Source organism: Eubalaena glacialis, chromosome 9, assembly GCF_028564815.1.
Source record: "Eubalaena glacialis isolate mEubGla1 chromosome 9, mEubGla1.1.hap2.+ XY, whole genome shotgun sequence".
NCBI classification, from domain to species: domain Eukaryota; kingdom Metazoa; phylum Chordata; class Mammalia; order Artiodactyla; family Balaenidae; genus Eubalaena; species Eubalaena glacialis.
Genome location: NC_083724.1, coordinates 89,711,194 through 89,730,918, shown reverse-complemented (window position 1 = coordinate 89,730,918; position 19,725 = coordinate 89,711,194). Strand labels below are relative to the sequence as shown.

The 19,725-nt window shown below is 40.4% G+C and overlaps 1 protein-coding gene across 1 annotated transcript in view; it reads right to left on the bottom strand.

Annotated features, from left to right (window-relative positions):
• The window catches only part of HABP4 (hyaluronan binding protein 4), a 34,996-nt gene extending 16,578 nt beyond the window's left edge, over positions 1–18,418 (bottom strand). The window contains exons 1-5 of the mRNA XM_061199308.1: positions 17,965–18,418; positions 13,234–13,396; positions 8,255–8,416; positions 7,983–8,051; positions 4,215–4,298 (exon numbers count right to left, since the gene is read on the bottom strand). Of these exons, the coding sequence (XP_061055291.1) occupies positions 4,215–4,298; positions 7,983–8,051; positions 8,255–8,416; positions 13,234–13,396; positions 17,965–18,325 (839 nt within the window). The 5' untranslated portion in view covers positions 18,326–18,418. The remainder of the gene's footprint in view (positions 1–4,214; positions 4,299–7,982; positions 8,052–8,254; positions 8,417–13,233; positions 13,397–17,964) is intronic.
• Positions 18,419–19,725: the final 1,307 nt, after the last annotated feature.

Sequence of the window (19,725 nt, the reverse complement as noted above, 5' to 3'; positions counted from 1 at the left end):
AGCAAAACAGGAAACTGTCACAGGTATTCTTGGACATTAGAACACCACGTGACAAGAAATATGTAATACTTCTGTAATGAAACGAAGAAGGAAGGAAGGGCATAGCACATATAACTGTCAACAAAATGTGTCCAATTTGAGGAAAATGTATGTACTTTGGGTTGTAGGTTTGAAAATAAGCAAGGGTACATTAAATTCACCTACCAAGAAGTTCTAAACCAAGAGTTGCACTAAATATACATTCTGGCTGAATGCTGAAAGCTTGGGTGTTAGGTCAATATCCCGACAAAGCCAAGATCAGAGAGCATCTCCATCCTAGAATGCATATACAAGCCTAATTTTGAAATTATAAAAAACTATAATTGTATTACTAGAAATGTTAGTAATAATTTTAAAATTTGACAAGGCAGTGCAGAAACAAGAATTTCTCAGTGTGGTCGGCCACTAGACTGCAGCTGCGGTGCACTGCAGCTCCTGCAATTTTCACTGGATGCTCACTGTCCAGCATGTTCAGCAGAGGGAGAGAGATTTGCTGACTAGCTCCACTAGGATATCGCGGACAATGAGACTGCCAACAAAATCATTAAGTATTATTTTGTCTTTCAGAATAACTGATTAATTGAAATAATTATTTTGTCTAATATTATGAATGCTAGAGTACCTCAATCAATTCTAAAGATTACAATTATGCTATAATTTACTCTCTATTATTCTGCTTTATAATACCTGAATTTGTATAAATGGTTTACTGGCTCAAAAAGGATCCAATTTTTCCTGAAGGTATCTAACTCACTTCTTAACATTCATATACACTGTTGATCTATTTTCTTAGTTAACTTACTGTCTAAATATTCATATTAACTATTAATCTATTTCTTTAATTAAATACATTACTTAGTTGTTTTGAATAGTAACTTAACAGCTTTCACAATCATCAATCGTAGCACTTCACTCTTGTAATAAGTAACAATAATAATAGTAGGTATTTATACAGCACTAACTACATGCCAGGCCCCACTCTACATGAAACACACGCACACCAACCAATCCTTATAACAGCCTTCTGATGTAGGTGTTATTATTATTCCCATTTTACAGATGAAGAGAACTGAGGCACAGAAAGATTAAATAACTTAGCCAAACTAGTAAATGGCAGAGCTGGGATTTGAACCCAGAACACTGGCTAAGAGTCTCTGCTCTTAAGCATTGCCTCTTTGCAGCTGAAGGATGAGTCAGAGTTAAATAAATAGGTGAAGGTGAAGGGGGTGTGGAGGAGAGGTACAGAAAAACAAGAAAACAGCACTTGCAAAAGCTCTTTGGCAGGTGTGGCATAGGAGCTGGAGAAAGGTGCTTGGGAACATGAAATAAGGGCCACATGGTGAACCTGGAGAAGGCACAGGAGTGGTTGAACTTGAGGGCTCTTCATGGGCCAGACCATGCAGGACTGTGCAGGTCAGGGCAAGGGACAGAAAAAGGACAGGAAGCCACCAGGGGGAGGGTCTTACTCGAGGGGTGGGGGCATGATGATCAGAATGGCAGTGTGAAAGCCACTTTGGTGTGAAACGGGTGGGTTGGTAGAATGTGAGAATGCAAGGAGCCCCATTAGAAGCTCTGGTGAGAGAGCAGATAGCAGTAGCGGAGACTATGATGGCGAGTGGAGATGGTAGATATAAAAGGGTACAGATCCTCAGGGCATGGTGACAGATTGGATTTTGGGGAGACAGTGGGTCAAGAAGAAGGAAATCTCAAGAATGACTCCTAGGTTTCTGGTTTGTGCAACTGGATGAATGGCAATGCTGTTCCGCAAAACAGAAACACCTAATGAGGGTGGGGGCTTGTGGACCTCAGTCCTGGCCACACTGAGCATGAGGTGCATTTGGGATGCCCACAGGGAGGTGTCTAGGAGGCAGATGGACACATGGGCCTGGAGTCCATGTTGAAGGTTGGAGCCAGAGGTATATATTCTGGAGTCAGGGGATAAATGACAACTCAAGCTGCAGGAGTGCATGAGACCCTATAAAGAGACACTAGACACAGAGAAGAGGGCCTAAGGCAGAGCCTTGAAGAACTCAACATTTTAAAAGAGCGGAAAGACTGGATGAGTCTGCAAAGGAGGAACTGAGCAGCAGAAAGCAAGCCAGAAGAATGCAGAAACCAATGGGAGGTTGTGGTTAAGAGGAAATCAACACAGGCATACCTTGTTGTATTGCACTTCACAGATTCTGCCTTTTTAACGTATTGAATATCTGTGGCAGCCCTGCGTTGGGCAAGTCTAGCAGCACCATTTTCCCAACAGCATTTGCTCACTTGATGTCTCTGTGTCACATTTTGGTAATTCTCGAAATATTTCAAACATTTTCATTATTATTATATTTGTCATGGTGATCTGTGACCAATGATACAAAGATGTTACTATTGTAATTGTTTTGGGGTGCCACAAACTGCACCCACATAAGACAGTGAACATAATCAATAAATGTTGTATGTGTTCTGACTGCTCCACTAACTGGCCTTCCCATCTTTCTCCCTCTTCTGGGGACTCCCTATTCCCTGAGACACAACAGTATTGACATTAGGCCAATTAATAACCCTATAATGGCCTCTAAGTGTTCAAATGAAAGGAAGAGTCAGTCAATATGGCAAACTTCATTGCTGTCTTATTTTAAGAAACTGCACAGTCACCCCAACCTTTAGCAACCACCACCCTCATCAGTCAGCAGCCATCATCAAGGCAAGACCCTCCACCAGCAAAAAGATTATGACTCATTGAAGGCTGAGATGATAAATATGTTAAAAAGGTTAGTATCTTTTAGCTATAAAGTATTTTTAAATTAAGGTATGTATACTGTTTTTTTTAGACATAATGCCATTGCACACTTAATAGGCTACAGTATAGTCTAAACATAACTTTTATATGCACTGGGAAACCAAAAAAATCGTGTGACTCACTTTATTGTGATATTTGCTTTATTGAGGTGGTCTGGAATCAAACCCCACAATATCTCTGAGGTATGCCTGTAAAGTCACATGTTCTGAGAGGTCAAGAAAGATGCAGACCGAAACATCTGTTAGGTCTGGAGACATGTGGTGATTGTTTAAGAAGGGCAATGAGGACAAAGCCAGACCTGGAGTGAAGCGAGGATGAAGTGAAGGGGAGGAAATGAAGAAAGAATGCACATAACCCCGAAAAAGGCAGCTGAATGTGAATGTAGGGGCAACAAGAGGCTTAAAACAGGAGAGATTGAGCGCAGGTAAAATGTTGATAAGAAGACCAGAGTTGGGAAGAAGGAAGTGAGTATGCCTAAAAACAAAGGAGCTAACTGATAGTGAGATTTCTCTGAAGTCAGTAGGAAATAGGATCCAAATGCTGGAGAGGCTGGTGGAGGGATGGTGCCTCTATTTTACCACAAGGGAAGAAGCCCAGGAGGCAGGTGCAGACAGGTTTGCACCTTTGAGAGTGGTGTAATTTCTCTGTGACAAAGGAGGCCAAGTTGTACCCAGAAAATGAAAGAGGAGGTGTGGGTGTCATAAGGATGGAAGAAGGGGAAAGTGGGGGGCAATGTCAGGGCTCTGAGGGGACAGGAAGGACTGAGCCAGTCATTGTAGTGGGTGGGGGAAAGAGCGAATCCAAGAAATGGGCATTGCTGGGCGGTGTTGAGGGCTCATTTCAGAATGTGGTGATCGGGAATTGACAGGGGTTCCCATCAGTCCTGCTGAGTATCTTGCAGTGCTCAGCCTGTGGATGCAGGCAGAAAGAAGGCAGATGGCTACCGGTTGTCCAGGAGGTGGGTGCATTTGCTAGCAAGGTACTCATAGACCCAAGGGGCAAGAGAGTTTAAAGCCTTGGCCAGGGTGCTACAGATGGACCAGGGAACTAAGCTCCATGAAGAAAAGAGGAAGGAGGGACCGGGAGAGAATAAAGGGACAAAAGATGGGGGTCCTGATGAGAGAGAGACTAGTCACAGTACTGGCTGCTGATGGAAAATAAGTTGTAGGCACAGGACAGAATACTTGAATTCAACCCATTAATTATCATTAATAATCATTCATTAGATGATTTGAACTATTAATTAGTTTGATTATTCATTAACACATTAAGAAGATAACCCTCTGTGATATGACGAAAGGCTGAGCTTCCTATTCTATGAAGACCTCTTATAAATCTTTAAGAAAAACACCAACAACCCAATGAGTAAAATGAATGAAATACCCACTTGGCTGGAGATTCCGCCTCCAGGGGGCCCAGGGACTCCTCCACCACTGTGGTCTCTTCCATGGGGGCAGTCAGGTCCATGTCACTGCAAAGCAGCAAGAACCACTCTAGTCACACAAATCTGTTTACATCAGTGCCCTTACATATTCAAGATAGAAAAAAACCACATTTCAATGTCCTTTTTCTTAAGTAAACATCCCTCAAGGAATTAATATGTACATACAGGTAACCCACATCAAAATAAAAAAGAGGAAGAAAAATGCTCTTAATTGCTAATCCATATAAATTATTTCCAAAAGTGTGAAAAGTACTTTGAGAAATACAAGTTTCCATGAATGGCCTAAAATTAAAAACAGATTGTAAAGGACCAGAACAATTTTTCAAAACTCTTATTATCCTAGGAAATTCCAAATATTAACAGGGGCCATAAAAATTTTCAACCTGTTAGTGTTAAATGACTTAAAATAGTTAAGAATATGCCATTTCAAACTTTAGAAAATGGCAAGAAAGTGGAAACATTCCACAAAAAGGAATGTGTAGGATTACAAACAAGCTGGTGATAACCATACCAGAAAAATAAGGCTTTGAAACATCAATTTACATACCATCACATCTAAATACATAATCTACAGATTAGAAATTACAGCACAGTGAAAAACAATTTGAATTTTAAATACATAATCTTAATTTTTTTATGTTGACATTAATCCTATCTGAACATTACTTTTAAAAAAGTACCAGGAAAAGAAATTTCATTCTCAGGAAAATGCTAAAATTGGTCAATATAATAGAAATATTTTACACTCTACATTCAGAACCCAGCACTTTTTCATCCCCAGTTCAGGAAAAATCTTCATAAAATCAGGTTTTTTTTAAGTAAACATAAATTGAACTATAATAAAAGAATAGAGTTTTTACATTAAAAATATTTTAATTCTCAACTCAAAGCCATTGTTATCAACTTTAAAAAAAACTCAGTTTTCCAACACAAAATTTGAATAAATAATTTTTACTTTTAAAAAAGGTCCTAAATCAAATGTTCTCCCTGTTTGGAAGGACATCCCTGCTGCTCTGCCTGACTGAAGTCCTCTAACAAAAGCAGCCTCTACACATCAGCCTGACCCTCGTGGGTCATGGGAGTTTTTAGCATCCAGGAGTCTAGCAGCAGTGGCAGTGCTGTATTACTCCAACTTTCTCTTTATTCCCTTGGCCATGTCATAAACCAAGGGGATAAAAAACATGGATTCACTGACAGTTCATAGCTTTCAACAATTAAAAATCATAAAAGGGCTATAACGATATAGGGGAAGAAAAAAGAAGCAGAATACAAAACAAAGAGACCAGCAATTCTTAAACCTGTCAATCAATTTAGAAGAAAAATCACAGACCTCCCTCCTGTATTGACCTAAATTATTTTATGAATAAACATAAAACTAATTTTGTGCTTATAGCTCAATAGAACCATAGCTTATAGAAACGTATGACCAAAACTACAGAACAAGTTTCAAGATTAGCAACAATTTATTTTGGCAAATTTTATTATTTTGTTGAAAGTAAATCACCAATGTTGGATTTATTAGAAGAAATATAAAGCTCCAGGGCCCATGTCTATATTTTGACTTCAGTTATACTTATGTAGAAAATGCCTGTTTGCACAAGTATGGTTACAAAACAATTTTAAACACCTCAAGGCTTTGTTAACTAGTTCAAATTCAATCAGACTTCATACTTAACCAAATCTATGACAGTGAACAGATTTAATCCAGTGTTGCTTGATTACTACATAAAACTGTATTGGCTCTTCACAATAAAAGTTGGAAGGCAGTATTATTAAAAACTGCATTTGTGGGTGTCTATTCCAGTTAGTAACAAGAAAATAATATCTGATATTACACTTTTAAAATTATTACAAATGGAGAAAATTCTATTTTCAGCACAGGTACTAGCAGTCAAACTCTTGAAGAAAACCAATAACAATGGAAATGGCTCAGTCACACCATTTTGAAAGCATCTTGTCCTTAGATCTAGTTATACTGCCAATGTCTTCAAACAGGAATACTAAACTACAGCAAAACCCTCACACCTCCAATGCATGGTGCAGCACTCGCCCTTGTCAGCCACGAACACATCACTTATTGTTAGGCTCACCTCTGCTGTTTTCTCATTAATCATAACTCAGCTGCACTATACCATGGTGGCAAACCAAAATCTCAATGTATTAAATAAGAAATTAAAGTCTTATTCTACAAAAAAACTTTCAATTACACATTATTACCACCTAAGAGCTTTAACTTTATAACTCACAAACCAATCCAAAATGAATGCCATGGGGCACGTTTCATTTTTAACATTGGGACATACCATCTGCCAGGAGCACATGTGGTCACTTCTTCATGTTCCAAGGTCAATAATTACCTCTTAGAGTAAGTAATCACTTGGAGCCAAAATGATTTTAAACTCAAATGCAAACTGAAATGGGGTGGTAGTATTAAATAAGCTAGTAAATCAGATAATGCAGAAAGTGCCTGTATTACTTTTTAAAAATATACTATTACAGTAAAATAAAACAAAATGAAAAAGTCTGTATTTGAGATTCTATAGAACCCTAGATTGACAAACATTCAACAAGTTTCTTTTCAAGGACAACACAGATGTGCAATGGTAGTAAATTTAATTTTACATTTGATCTTATTTTGTACATTTGTTTTTAAGGATAAAAATTTAAGAAAAATAAGTTTATGTAAAGAGCCTATATTCTTCAAAAGAAAAAAAGTGGAAGTCTGGATCCCCTCAAGCCTTCAAACTTGTGTAAAGCCTTCCCTGCAACACATCCTGGAGCAACCCATTCCTCATACTTCCCTGCAGCCCTGAAATGACAGAAATAGCAGAACCAAGTACCTCCCCTAAGTAGCAAAACTGGCACAGATCTGAGATATCATAAAGCCTGAGAAATGTCAAATTTGAACCTCAGGTGAAACTTGTCATTGAGCTTTCATCTGCAAATGATTTTATAAAATCAAGATGCAGGGACTTCCCTGGTGGCGCAGTGGTTAAGAATCCACCTGCCAATGCAGGGGACACGGGCTCGATCCCTGGTCTGGGAAGATCCCACATGCTGCGGAACAACTAAGCCCATGCGCCACAACTACTGAGCCTGCGCTCTAGAGCCCACGAGCCATAACTACTGAGCCCGTGTGCCACAACTACTGAAGCCCGTGTGCCTAGAGCCCATGCTTCGCAACAAGAGAAGCCACAATGAAAAGCCCGCGCACTGCAACAAAGAGTAGCCCCCGCTCGCCGCAACTAGAGAAAGCCTGCACGCAGCAATGAAGACCCAACGCAGCCAAAAATAAATAAATAAATAAATAAACTTATTAAAAAAAAAAAGAGGCAATGTATACAAAAACTTTGGAAAGTCACAGAAAAATAAAGTATAGAATATCCAAGAATTTAAAAAGCATTCTGAGGCATATGCAAATATACAGTGCCATGTGCTTGGGGCGTCAGCAAATATATCATTTGCTTGGCTAAAATAAGATAAAATAAAAGAATTTTGAAAGCAGTTTCAAATCTAACCACAACATAGCAAAACTGTTTTAAAAAGTTATCTTATGAAACAAAAGCCTAAATTCAATCGCTATGTAAAGCACGCAAGTATAAAGACATGGCAAGCATAACACAGAGGACATAATTTTCAAGACAGGCAAATAAAGATCCAGATATTTCCACTTAATTGTAGGTTCACAGAAGGTACACATTTGCACCATACCTGGTATCTTTACCTGATCCCCAGGTGCGAACTCCATATCCACCCATGTTGTCTTCAGTTCTGATTGCTCTAGAAAAAGAAAGAATATTCCCTTAAACTGGAAGCTGGTCTCCAGTCAATCTCCAAATCAGAAAAGTTGATCATAAAAACTGTCCCAGGATCAGCCCCCTTAGGAATAACTGCATACTAGTATAAAGTCAACTAAATATTAACGTACAACAGATTCACACCAAGATCTTAAAGGGAAAATAGCCATTTACAAAGAAACTTACATTTTATCATTCCCACTGTATCTCTCAAATTCTCGTTTCCCTCTCTGGTCAAAACCGTCAAAAGCTCTGTTCCCAGGACCACCTCTGCCTCTGCTTCGCATGCCCCCTCTTGGGCCTCCACGACCTCTCAGTGGTCTGTCTCGATCAAACCTGTCAACTGGTCTTGGAAGAGATGAGTATAATAAAAAGCGGTGAATTGCATTAAAGAGCTAAGGCTTTTTTTGATTAAAAAAAATTCTAGAAGGACATTATGGCTACAGTATATTGGAAAGAATCGTGTATCTTGAATAAAAAAATTAATAGTTAAATTTACTGAGCACATACTATCTCTAGCACTGTTCTGAGCCCTTCACGTACAGTCGTTTAATTACAACTAGTGCCCACAGATGAGGAAGATAGCTGAAGATGACGTCTTTGTTGTTAAATCCAATAGCATCTTTTGTCTCTAGGTCATCTGACCCTTATGCATCATTTGACACTGCCAACCACTAATTTTCCTCTGCCCTTTCTGGCTTCTCTTTCCCTGCTCATCCTTATAAAATGATTTTTGAAATAGGTAATACCCAAACATTCACAAGGTACTCCTCTTGCTTCTTGGCCACACAATTCCACTTCTCAGAGGCAGACACTGCAGAGTCACATATAGGGAAAGGTTCTACACCTTGCCTTTTTCATGGAACATGTCTTGGATATCTCATCTTCTGGATACCTACCCATTTGTCCTTAAGAGCACCAGCATTCCTGACTCCCCACCTCCTGTACACATCGTCCTCGTCCCTATGCTAATGCTACATGGCCCCTTCACGTGACCCTGTGTCTCTCATTTGGGGGTCTCTCTGATTTCAGGCCACAAAGCCAGTTACTTCCTGGACATCCCCCTATGTCACCCCATGGCCCTGAAGATACATGACCAACACTGACCCCTTGCTCCTACTACGGTCCCTAACTCACAACGTGGAAGTGTCCAAGCCAAGAATCTGCCTTTTCTCACTCTTTCCCTGCCACACCCACTGGATCCAGGGCCTGACCGCCCGCTTCTCCTCACATCCATTCTCTGCTACCATCTGGTCACTGTCACTTTTTATGAGGACTTGTCTCTCCTCCACCAGACTCAAAGCTTCTGCAGGAAGGGCCTCATCTTTTTCATTGTTAAATCCTAGTTTAATAAGATAAATTATGTTTTTTAATTTGTCAAGGCTTTTAAAAACATTTAAAGCAACAAATTACTTATTGAAATCTAGTGACATTAGTGGCTCAAACACCAGAACTAGAAGTGTGTTCCAGTCTACTGAAACAGGCTGAAAATGTTACATTAAAAAGCTACTATACAATCACTGATAAAAAGATACAAAACTCACAATTCTCCTTACTCAAAAAGATAAAGAAATACAGAAGCGCCAATCATTAACTTTATGCCAGTCTCTTTCAAGAAACATCATCCTAAATCAATTCTCCAAGCTGGCTTTTCTGTCTCCCACTTCCCCAGACCAAAACCAAAATTTTAAATAGAGACTTTTGTAGAATCTGATTCCACATTACAGTAAATATCTAAAGCAGAGTTCTAAAACAATGACAAATGAAAAGTAACAGTAAGTTCTTAACCAGGAAGTTGGACAGGGCCGTAAAAGAAGTCTACCTAAAAACTGAGAAGAAATGAAGCATAAAACTCTATATGGAAAATAATGCCAATAGTCAAAATCGGGTCTAAATTTACATGAAATCTAGATCAGATACTGATAAAATAACGAATTCATTAATAATATAATAGTAACTGAAGCTGACCCTAAAAATAACCCTGTGTGTTCTAGTCTATTTTAATCCCTTAAATCATTTTTCTTTATCCCACAGGTTTACTCCACCCCCAATTAAATATATGCTCAACTGCTTCTTTATAATCTCCTTCTTATAAAATATATTCTCTTTTTTTTTTAATAGATCTTTATTGGAGTATAATTGCTTCACAGTACTGTGTTAGTTTCTGTTGTACACCAAAGTGAATCAGCCATATGTATACATATGGCCCCATATCCCCTCCCGCTTGGGCCTCCCTCCCACCCTACCTATCCCACCCCTCTAGGTCATCACAAAGCACCGAGCTGATCTCCCTGTGCTATGCTGCTGCTTCCCACTAGCTAACTATTTCACATTCGGTAGTGTATATATGTCGATGCTACCCTCACTTCGCCCCAGCTTCCCCCTCCCACCCCATGTCCTCAAGTCTGTTCTCTATGTCTACATCTTTATTCCTGCCCTGCAACTAGGTTTGTCAGTACCATTTTTTTTTTTCTCTTTCTGACTTACTTCACTCTGTATGACAGACTCTAACTCCATCCACCTCACTACAAATAACTCAATTTCGTTTCTTTTTATGGCTGAGTAATATTCCATTGCATATATGTGCCACATCTTCTTTATCCATTCACCTGTCAATGGACATTTAGGTTGCCTCTATGTCCTGGCTATTGTAAATAGTGCTGCAATGAACATTGTGGTACATGTCTCTTTTTGAATTATGGTTTTCTCAGGGTATATGCCCAGTAGTGGGATTGCTGGGTCATACGGTAGTTCTATTTTTAGTTTTATAAGGATCCTCCATACTGTTTTCCATAGTGGTGGATCAATTTACATTCCCGCCAACAGTGCAGGAGGGTTCCCTTTTCACCACACCCTTTCCAGCATTTATTGTTTCTAGATTTTTTGATAATAGCCATTCTGACCACATGAGGTGATACCTCATTGTAGTTTTGATCTGCATTTCTCTAGTAATTAGTGATGTTGAGCATCTTTTCATGTGCCTCTTGGCCATCTCTATGTCTTCCTTGATGAAATGTCTATTTAGGTCTTCTGGCCATTTTTTAATTGGATTGTTTGTTTTTTTGATATTGAGCTCCATAAGCTGTTTGTATATTTTGGAGATTAATCCTTTGTTGTTTCATTTGCAAATATTTTCTCCCATTCTGAGGGTTGTCTTTTCATCTTGTTTATGGTTTCCTTTGCTGTGCAAAAGCTTTTAAGTTTAACTAAGTCCCATTTGTTTATTTTTGTTTTTATTTCCATTACTCTAGGAGGTGGGTCAAAAAAGATCTTGCTGTGGTTTATGTCAAAGAGTGTTTTTCCTCTGTTTTCCTCTAAGAGTTTTATAGCGTCTGGTCTTACATTTAGGTCTTTAATCCATTTGGAGTTTATTTTTGTGTATGGTGTTAGGTAGTGTTCTAATTTCATTCTTCTACATGTAGCTTATCCTCTTTTTTAATAGGTTGGTGAGCATTAAGAATTTGAGCAGGCAAACTCAAATTCTGGGCTGTTCTACAAAATAACTGGTCCATACTCTTAAATAATGTCAAATCCATAAATAAATGAAAGACTAAAGAGCTGTTTTAAATTAAAGAAGACTAAATGCAATGCACATTCCTGGACTGGATCCTGAACCAAAATTGTTTTTCTTCTGCTAGAAGGATATTATTAGGACAATTGGTGCAATTTGAGTAGTCTGTAGATTACATAATTTAGAGAATTAAATAATAGTATTGTATCAATGTTAATGAGTTTGATAATTGTACCATGTTTTTAGGAAATATATTTAAAGTATTTAGGGATAAAGAGACATTCCTGCACCTTACTCTCAAATGCCAAGGAAAAAAGAGGGGTGTGTGTGTGTGTGTGTGTGTGAGAGAGAGCGAGAAAGAGAGAGAGAGAGAGAGAGAGGAGAAAGAGAAGGAGAGAGTGAGGGAGGGGTATGATAAAGCAAATGTGGTAAAATGTTATTGGAGAATCTGGATGAGGGTATATGGGAATTCCTTACATAATTCTTAAAACTTTCTGTATCCAAAATAGGCATCCCTTAATAGGCAGTTTTTTTCATGGTAACATATAAAGACTTATCCTTTTAAAAAAACTCATAATTTTGCTACTAAAAAAGCTGGAAACATGAGTTATAATTTCTGTATTTCCACAGAATAAATCCCTGCAGTGAAGGAAAAAAGTACACAAATGCTTCCCAAAATAAGCAGCTCTGATCCAGAAGGCTTTCTGTAAGCAAGCAGACTGCGGCTGTTACATAGCAAATTTGAACTGATCACCCAAAAAAGCAGAATTAAGCCTTTCTCTAGCCCTCATCCTCTAACATGGTGGCAGATATACCATCTCTGTTTTGAATGTGTAGTGGAATAGGTAGTCAAGAAGTTGAAAGACTTTGGGAATAACGGCTCCCTTGACATTAAACTGTACACTATTCTAGTCTCTTTTAGCCTTTTTAACTTTCTTTTCCTTTAAATATGATTCACAAGTTGTTCTGTTTTAATCTAAACCCAGTGCTATGCAGGTTTAATAATTAAAAACTTGAGGCAGCAAGCATCCATCTTGTTAGTGCCAAGCGTTAAGACACTAAGAACTGCTTCCTGTGTATAGGTGGGCATGATAGCCCACATGCCACATTACTCAGAAGGGTGTCAGGCTGCACCAGCCTGAGACCATCTTCCAGGTCAGAGCACTTTCTAGAGACGGCATGGGAGCCTTAAACTGGTGTCACATATTTTATCAGTTTTTTGGTCCAATTTCATCACAATAACCTATTGACCTGACATGGGGCTAGGAATTTGTTTAAATTCATTAGTAGCCCAAATTAGTATTGCTAAATCAAGAACATAATTATATCCCTGGCCTAAATTTCACAAGAAAATTTAATCAGTTTAGCATACTCCTATATAGTTTGTTATAAGAATGCTTTTCATAGTTACCAATAAGTAATCCATTTTTCATTGTGTAATGATTTCCTGAACCAAGACTTAAGGTCATCTATGAGATAAATGGAAGGTGCTTCACGTGTTACCTAAGGTAGTATGATTTGATACTTAAATTTGGCACTTAAATTGGCAAAATATTCCCAGGACTGGCACCACAAAAAGGTTGCAAAGGCTAGTAGTCCTCTGAAAATCCTTCTGGTTCCCCCAACCCTCCAGGCCGAGGTCTGCAGTACTTACTTTTCATCTGTAAACTTCTCAGGTGTAAAGTCTGCCTGCCTCTCCGTCTCATAGGGTCGATATTCCCTGTAGGATCTCCGCTCTGCTCTATCAAGCGTCACCTCTGTCCCCCGGGTCTCACTCCATCCTTGCTGCTCGCCTCTTCTGGAAGTTCGCTTCTGGCCTGACAGGGAGAAGTCAAAGGGGAGAGCTAGAACACAAGGTCTGCAGCAGCACGTTATTACAGGTACTTTTAAATTTTAACTTTTCTAGAAATCAGTGTCATAGGAAAATTTGGGAAGTTTGGAAAAGTTCAGAGAAGAAAAAAAGTTGCTGATACTACTACTGCCCAGAGTCGTCTTTTAATAAAACTTTGACATTACCATTGAACCCCTTATGTCCTAGAAAGTATGATAAGATAAACTATACCAACTAACTTACAATTACAGATATTTTACAATGACTCTGTGATAGCTACGGAGATATATTATCAACTACATTTCACAAGAGCAGCTTTATCAAAACATGGTAGCTAAGTTCCTTCCAGAAAATTAAAGGATAAATACCCTGTATTCCAGAACATATTTTGAGAATCCCAACTATAGTTTATCATTCATTGGCTAATAAAGTTTTCATTTTTAAATAGTTTGTACCATTATATCTTTCTCATTTGAAAACAGATTTTCCTGCTCTTTGATGGGATTTACACATTTATGATCACACTTCTCAAATATGAGGCCAAGCTGGTATTTGCCAACTCATGCAAGGGCTGGCCAGCACTTGAAGGGGCATCTCCCGTCCATGGTGAGGCCAGCACTGAGGAGGTAGGGGCTGGGGCACTCCAGCCTTCTCTGTTCTCTTTTTACTCCTCTCGGTTTTGATGCTTTAAAATTTTTCAGCAGGGTCTATGTCTTAAGGCAACTAATATTTGGTGAATATATTGTGAAGAACTTTGTTACTTCTTAAATCATCTTCCAAAAATGTGTGTTTATCTTTTCTTTGTATACATTTAATAGGTCTCCATCTCAAACATTATGTACAATTTTCATTTTAGTAGAAAATTTTAGATTTTTCTTGGTATGTCACCCTTCACATTTATTGTATGGCTATAAAAATATTAAATGTACTTGAATTAATGGGTATTTTTTTAAACTACTGGGTTCCTCTTCTACTTAGGCAGATACTTGTGACTCTTAAGAAATATATGTTTACATGTATTCTCCTATTTTCCCACTTAATATTTTCTATCTAATCTTTATAAACTAGGCACATGTAAATATTAACATACTTCCGATACGTTACTAATCTCATTTTAAAGCAAAAATCATGTCGTGACACCACTAACACAAAACTGTGCAATTTATTACTTGTTAGCTAACAAAGTATTTTTTTGAAATGTGAAATATTGCACAACAGATCTAAGTTCAATCGTAAGTTAATGTCCCATAACCTAGGAAATGCTTAAATCTGATTTGCTTCCTGAAGCCACAATCTGAGCTTGTGACATGTTTAGGATATAGGAAAGATGTTATCATAAACAGAGAATTATGCTTTTATTGCAGAAACAGAGACTGACACTGGTGCCCAATTGCCCAGGAGTATGCAATGCCAGATCCGAGCGCACACACGTTACTAAGAGAGATCAAATTTGGAAGAGGCATTTAAAATGTAAGGTAGAAAATGTTATTGCGAAAGTTAACTACCTAACAAGTTGAAAACTATATTAGACCATGACATAACAGCAAGAACATCAACAGTAACAATACTTTTCCCTCAATGTAAAAAGTTATTTTAATACAGTTTCAAATTTCCTATTCATAACCTGTAATTTAAAAAAAAAAAAAAAACTAAATATCTCCACTCAACTACAGAATTACTTAGGAGCTTATTCCCACCTTCTTTCTGCTTTCAAGGTTATTTTAAAAATTGTATCAATTAAATTTGGAATTCATCATTCAAAATTTAAAATGACATTTGCTGCATACTTTATACTAAAGCTTCTTCCAAAGCTTCTGTGTATAAGTTGAAAACCATTAAATATAACTGGCAACTTATTAGAATAATTATCAATACCCTGCAAACATTTCCTTTTCCTCCCAAAATCCAAAAAACAAAGACAATAGGGGTCCAGTTTTCCCCACAATTTACTACTAAGGGATTCAAGAATGCAACTGAACCTAGTTTTTCTGTGCTAGATCAGAGGCTCCAAGTGGATATGCAAACATTGAATTTTACTAGCCCTTTCCAATAAAAGGCTGGCATATGCAGTCTGATCACTGATGTAACCCCAAGCCCACATGAAGGGACAATAAAATTTATTGTGAATAAATTTAGAATAAAATTTACAGTGAGATTTCCCCCAAATAAATTTGAGCTTTGACTCAGAGATTAGTTCTGAAAGGCCAGGAAAAGCAAAGCTGAAACAGCCTCTGAAGACTTCAAGAACGAATTTTTTTGAGCAAGGCTCATCCAAGGGTCTATGTATATTGTTAAATAGTGAAGGCCATTAAAAACCTATTTCTATGGGAAAATCTTATGATTTCCACATCCTTTTGAGATTAATGTTTCCGTTATATGTCAAACTTGTTTTGACTTTGATTCTTGTCTACACTAAGCATTCATTTATAATATTCTAACTAAATTAAAAATTTTGAGTGTTAGAAAAGTACAGTCCATATCAATTAGGGCTACAAAACCTTGAGAGAGTAGCTCTCTAACACCCATTACAGATAAATTTAGCACAGTAACTACATAAATGGAAATTAATGAGCTGTTTGCTCCTGAAATAACATACTTGAAAAAGAACTAGAATTACAAAATTTCCATTTTAACTACAAAACTAACTAAAGTTCTTTAATATAGATCTCAAAAGCCAGATCACTTGGATCATAAACAATTGACAGAAAAAAAGTTATAAATGTACTAGATTACAGTGCTAAGTTTATTAGTTTAGCAAGTTATAACTGTACTAGATCATAACGCTAAATGCAGGTTGCAACCCAGTTTATATCATGTAAATTTAGAAAAAAAGAAGTAGCTCTGTGCAATTATGTATGTAAATGCAAGGTGTTAAAAGTAAGAAAAATACAGGATTTTCACTTTACTTCATACACTTTTGAATTGTTTAAAATTTTTATAACAAAAATGCATGACATTTTTAATAGTAAAAAGGTTAAAAAGCAATACATGGACATAGAAAACTAAATTCAGTTTCACACTAAAATACATATTTTCACTTGTTAAAAAATAAAGCTTAGCCTTTCCCAATTCTCTTATTACTATGATATTTATCTAAATAGATTTAGAAGAGAAGATAGAACACAATGCAAAATGTACAAAATACCTCAAGTCTCACTCACTGTTTAAATAGGCTCATAAATGTACTGGCCTACCAAGGAGTCTTGGGATATCCAATAGCATTTTAAATAATTTTCAATATTTTTATTATAGTGACTTAATTTTCTGATTTTCAAGAGATAATGCTGGATTGAACTTGCCACAGAGAAAGGTAAACATTACCTAGTTGCAGGAGTCAAAGCCCCAGCACTCAAATCAGGTGTTATTCTCTCAGGGCTGGGCTGCACAATTTTTATCAAGCAAGGACCAAGCCAGTAAAGCCAAGTTGAATACACTGCCAAACACTGGCTGGAGTGGTCGAATTATACATCTTAACATTCTTTTTACGGAAACCTTAGGACCACTGTCTTATTTTTGAAAAAAAGAGGAAACACAGGTGGAAACTTGTAGGCTTTGCCACTGATGCAGTTCAGGTGAGAAACGACTCTTAAGCACCCTCCGTCCCTAGATGCAGAGAGTAGTACACCAAGCTTTGCACTTGCCGTTCTGGCTAAGCAGGGAGTGGGGAACTTTGAATATTCTTGTTGAAAAGGTTAATTAAAAACGCTTTTCTTAAAGCAGCCTGAGTTAATGACAAGTTACACAACCCATCAATGCTGCCTGCTATATTGAAAACCCGTGCGGGATGACTGCTGGAAGCTCCGTAAGGGGGATGGATGGGTGAAGGCACAGAGCTTGGAAGGCGCCGCCGGGGACCCCGCGTCCACCCCCGCCGCATTCTGCTCGCGGCCCTGACGTCACAGCCCGCCCCCGAGGTCACCCAGGACTTCCCTCTATCACAGAGGCCCCAGCCCCTCACCCCGGCGATCCTTCACACTCCCCGGGCTCTCGCCACCACCCCCAGGGTCCGCATGCGCCCTCCTCCATTCTCCCTAAAAGGCGCTCCCCTCCCTCCTTCCCACCACGCTACTTTTTGCCTCCCGACGCGAATCTTGCAGAGGTTGGGCTGCAGGATGGAGAAGGTCCCTGCTAGTTCTAGATCTGAGAGCCCCGGGGCAGCGACCTCAGTGTTCGCCCACACACACCAACCCAGAAATATCCCTCAACTTTGCCCAACTTGTAAAGCCTCAGTTTCAGCGTTCTGAAACCCCCTACTCCAAGCCTGCACTCTCCTTCGCCCCCAGAAAGGACTGGGAAAGGCCAGAAGGGGCGTGACACCCCCCCCCCCCACCCCGTCCTCTTTTCCCACCCTCCTCGGCCACAGGGACCCTCAACTCCAGCCAGCTCTTCCCAGAGCCCCCTCCGCTTTCTGGAACAGATTCCAGTGATCCCAGTCTCGTAGTAGGAGGTCGTGGGGCTGCTGAGGAGAGGTGACCTCCATGACCCCATTCTCCTTCCCCTCCCGCCCACCGCGCCCACCCGGGGGCATCTAGGCGCCGGGCGGAGCGCGCGTACCGGGCGGCTGAGGGCCGCCCCCTGGGCTGTCTGGCTGCTGCGCGCCGGGGGCCGGGAGGCTCTTGCGCTCCTTCTGAGACTCCCTCCGGCCGCCGCCCGCGCCGGGTCTGTGGCCCGAGGCCCCAGCCGGGCTCCTGCCGCCGCGGTTGCCGGCCCCGGCCGCCGCCCCCGCCGCTTCGTCGCGCCTCTTGCGCTGCAGCTGCTGCTGGCGTCGGCGCTCGGCCTCGCGCAGGATGTCGAACGGGTCCGACTCGTCGTCTAGCAGCTGGTGGAAGCGGTTGGCCACGACGCAGCCGAAACTCTCCTGCATCGCGGCGCCTGCGGCGGCCGCGGCCACAGGACTGCCCAGAGCGCCCTTCATGCCGCCGCGGCCACTGCGGGCCCGCCGCGGGCGGTCCACGCGAGCGAGTCTCACCGAAGCCGGCAGCGAGGACCCATCCTACCCGCAGCTACATCCCTCCCCGCCCAGCCCAGTCCCGTCCCTACCAGCGCCCGCCCCCGCGCCGCCGCCGCCGCCCGTCCAGCAGCTTCCCGCCAGCCAATCAGCGCACGCGGACACGCCCCCTTTCCTAGCCAGCACGCCTGGAAACCCAATCAGCGGCCGGCTGCTGTCACGTCATGCGACCTCTATGCCCCTCCCCACGATTCAGCAGGGAGGGGCTGGACCCAAGGGGCGGAGCTACTGGGAGGAGCAACGAGCCCTGCGGTCCAGGCTGCTGGACCGTGCAGGTGGGTCACGGCCATAATTTATGTTCTCTCTGGGACTGGGTCCACATTCATCATCGGCCACACTTCTTTGAAGTTTATACATTGATTGAGCCATTCAACAACTGTATAGTGTACACTTACTATGTGCCTGGCGTTATGTTGTAGGAGATACTAGCTCTCTGTTTGCGTAGATCTTACAGCCTATAGGCAGAAAAGTGCCCTGAAGAAAAGGCACAGACTTCTCTATGATCCTATAGCAGAGAGACTTGACCTAATTAGGAAGTTTGGGGAGGCTTTCCCAGGGAATGACGGTTAAGCTGAGATCTGAAGGATGACAAGGGCCATGAGTAACGGCAAGTGCACAAGTCTTGAGTTGGGGTGGAGCACAGCCCATTCAAGCTCAAGGAAATGGATTGCTAAGAGTTGGGGGAAGGCCTTATTTTGGTCTTTATTCTAGGAGCAGCGGCAAGCAAATTTTAAGCATGAGCATGTGTTTGAAAAGGCCGCTGTAGCTGTAATGTGAAGGACTAGGTTGGAGGGAGGTCAAAATGGATGCAGGGAGACCAAGCTGAAGATTGCTGCAGAGCTCCAGGGAAAAGGTGATGATCACTATCCTTGGATAGTGGATACTGTCAGTGGAGGTGAAGAGAGTAGTAGATCCAAGAGCTATTTTGGAGGTTATATCAACAGGACTCAGTGATGCACTAGATATGGGTGGTGAGGAAAAAGGAGGAGAGTATGATGACTCCTATTTTTCTGGCTCTTGCAACTGGAATAGTGATGCTATTCACAAAGAAACAGCATTTATAGACCACTTTGATGAGAATCATAAGTTCAGTCTTGGACATGTTGAAGTTTAGGGTTTTGGTTTTTGTTTGGTTGGTTTGTTGGTTGTTTTATTCAACTGAGGGCTTGAAGTTCAGAGAAGAACTGTGAATTGGACTTTCTCCAGGAATTCTTGCCTAGGCACTGGTGGAGACACTCTTGGCTGCCTATACTATAGCCCTTCCTTTCCCTCTTACACTTTCCCAAAACCTGTGTTTTGTTAGGGCA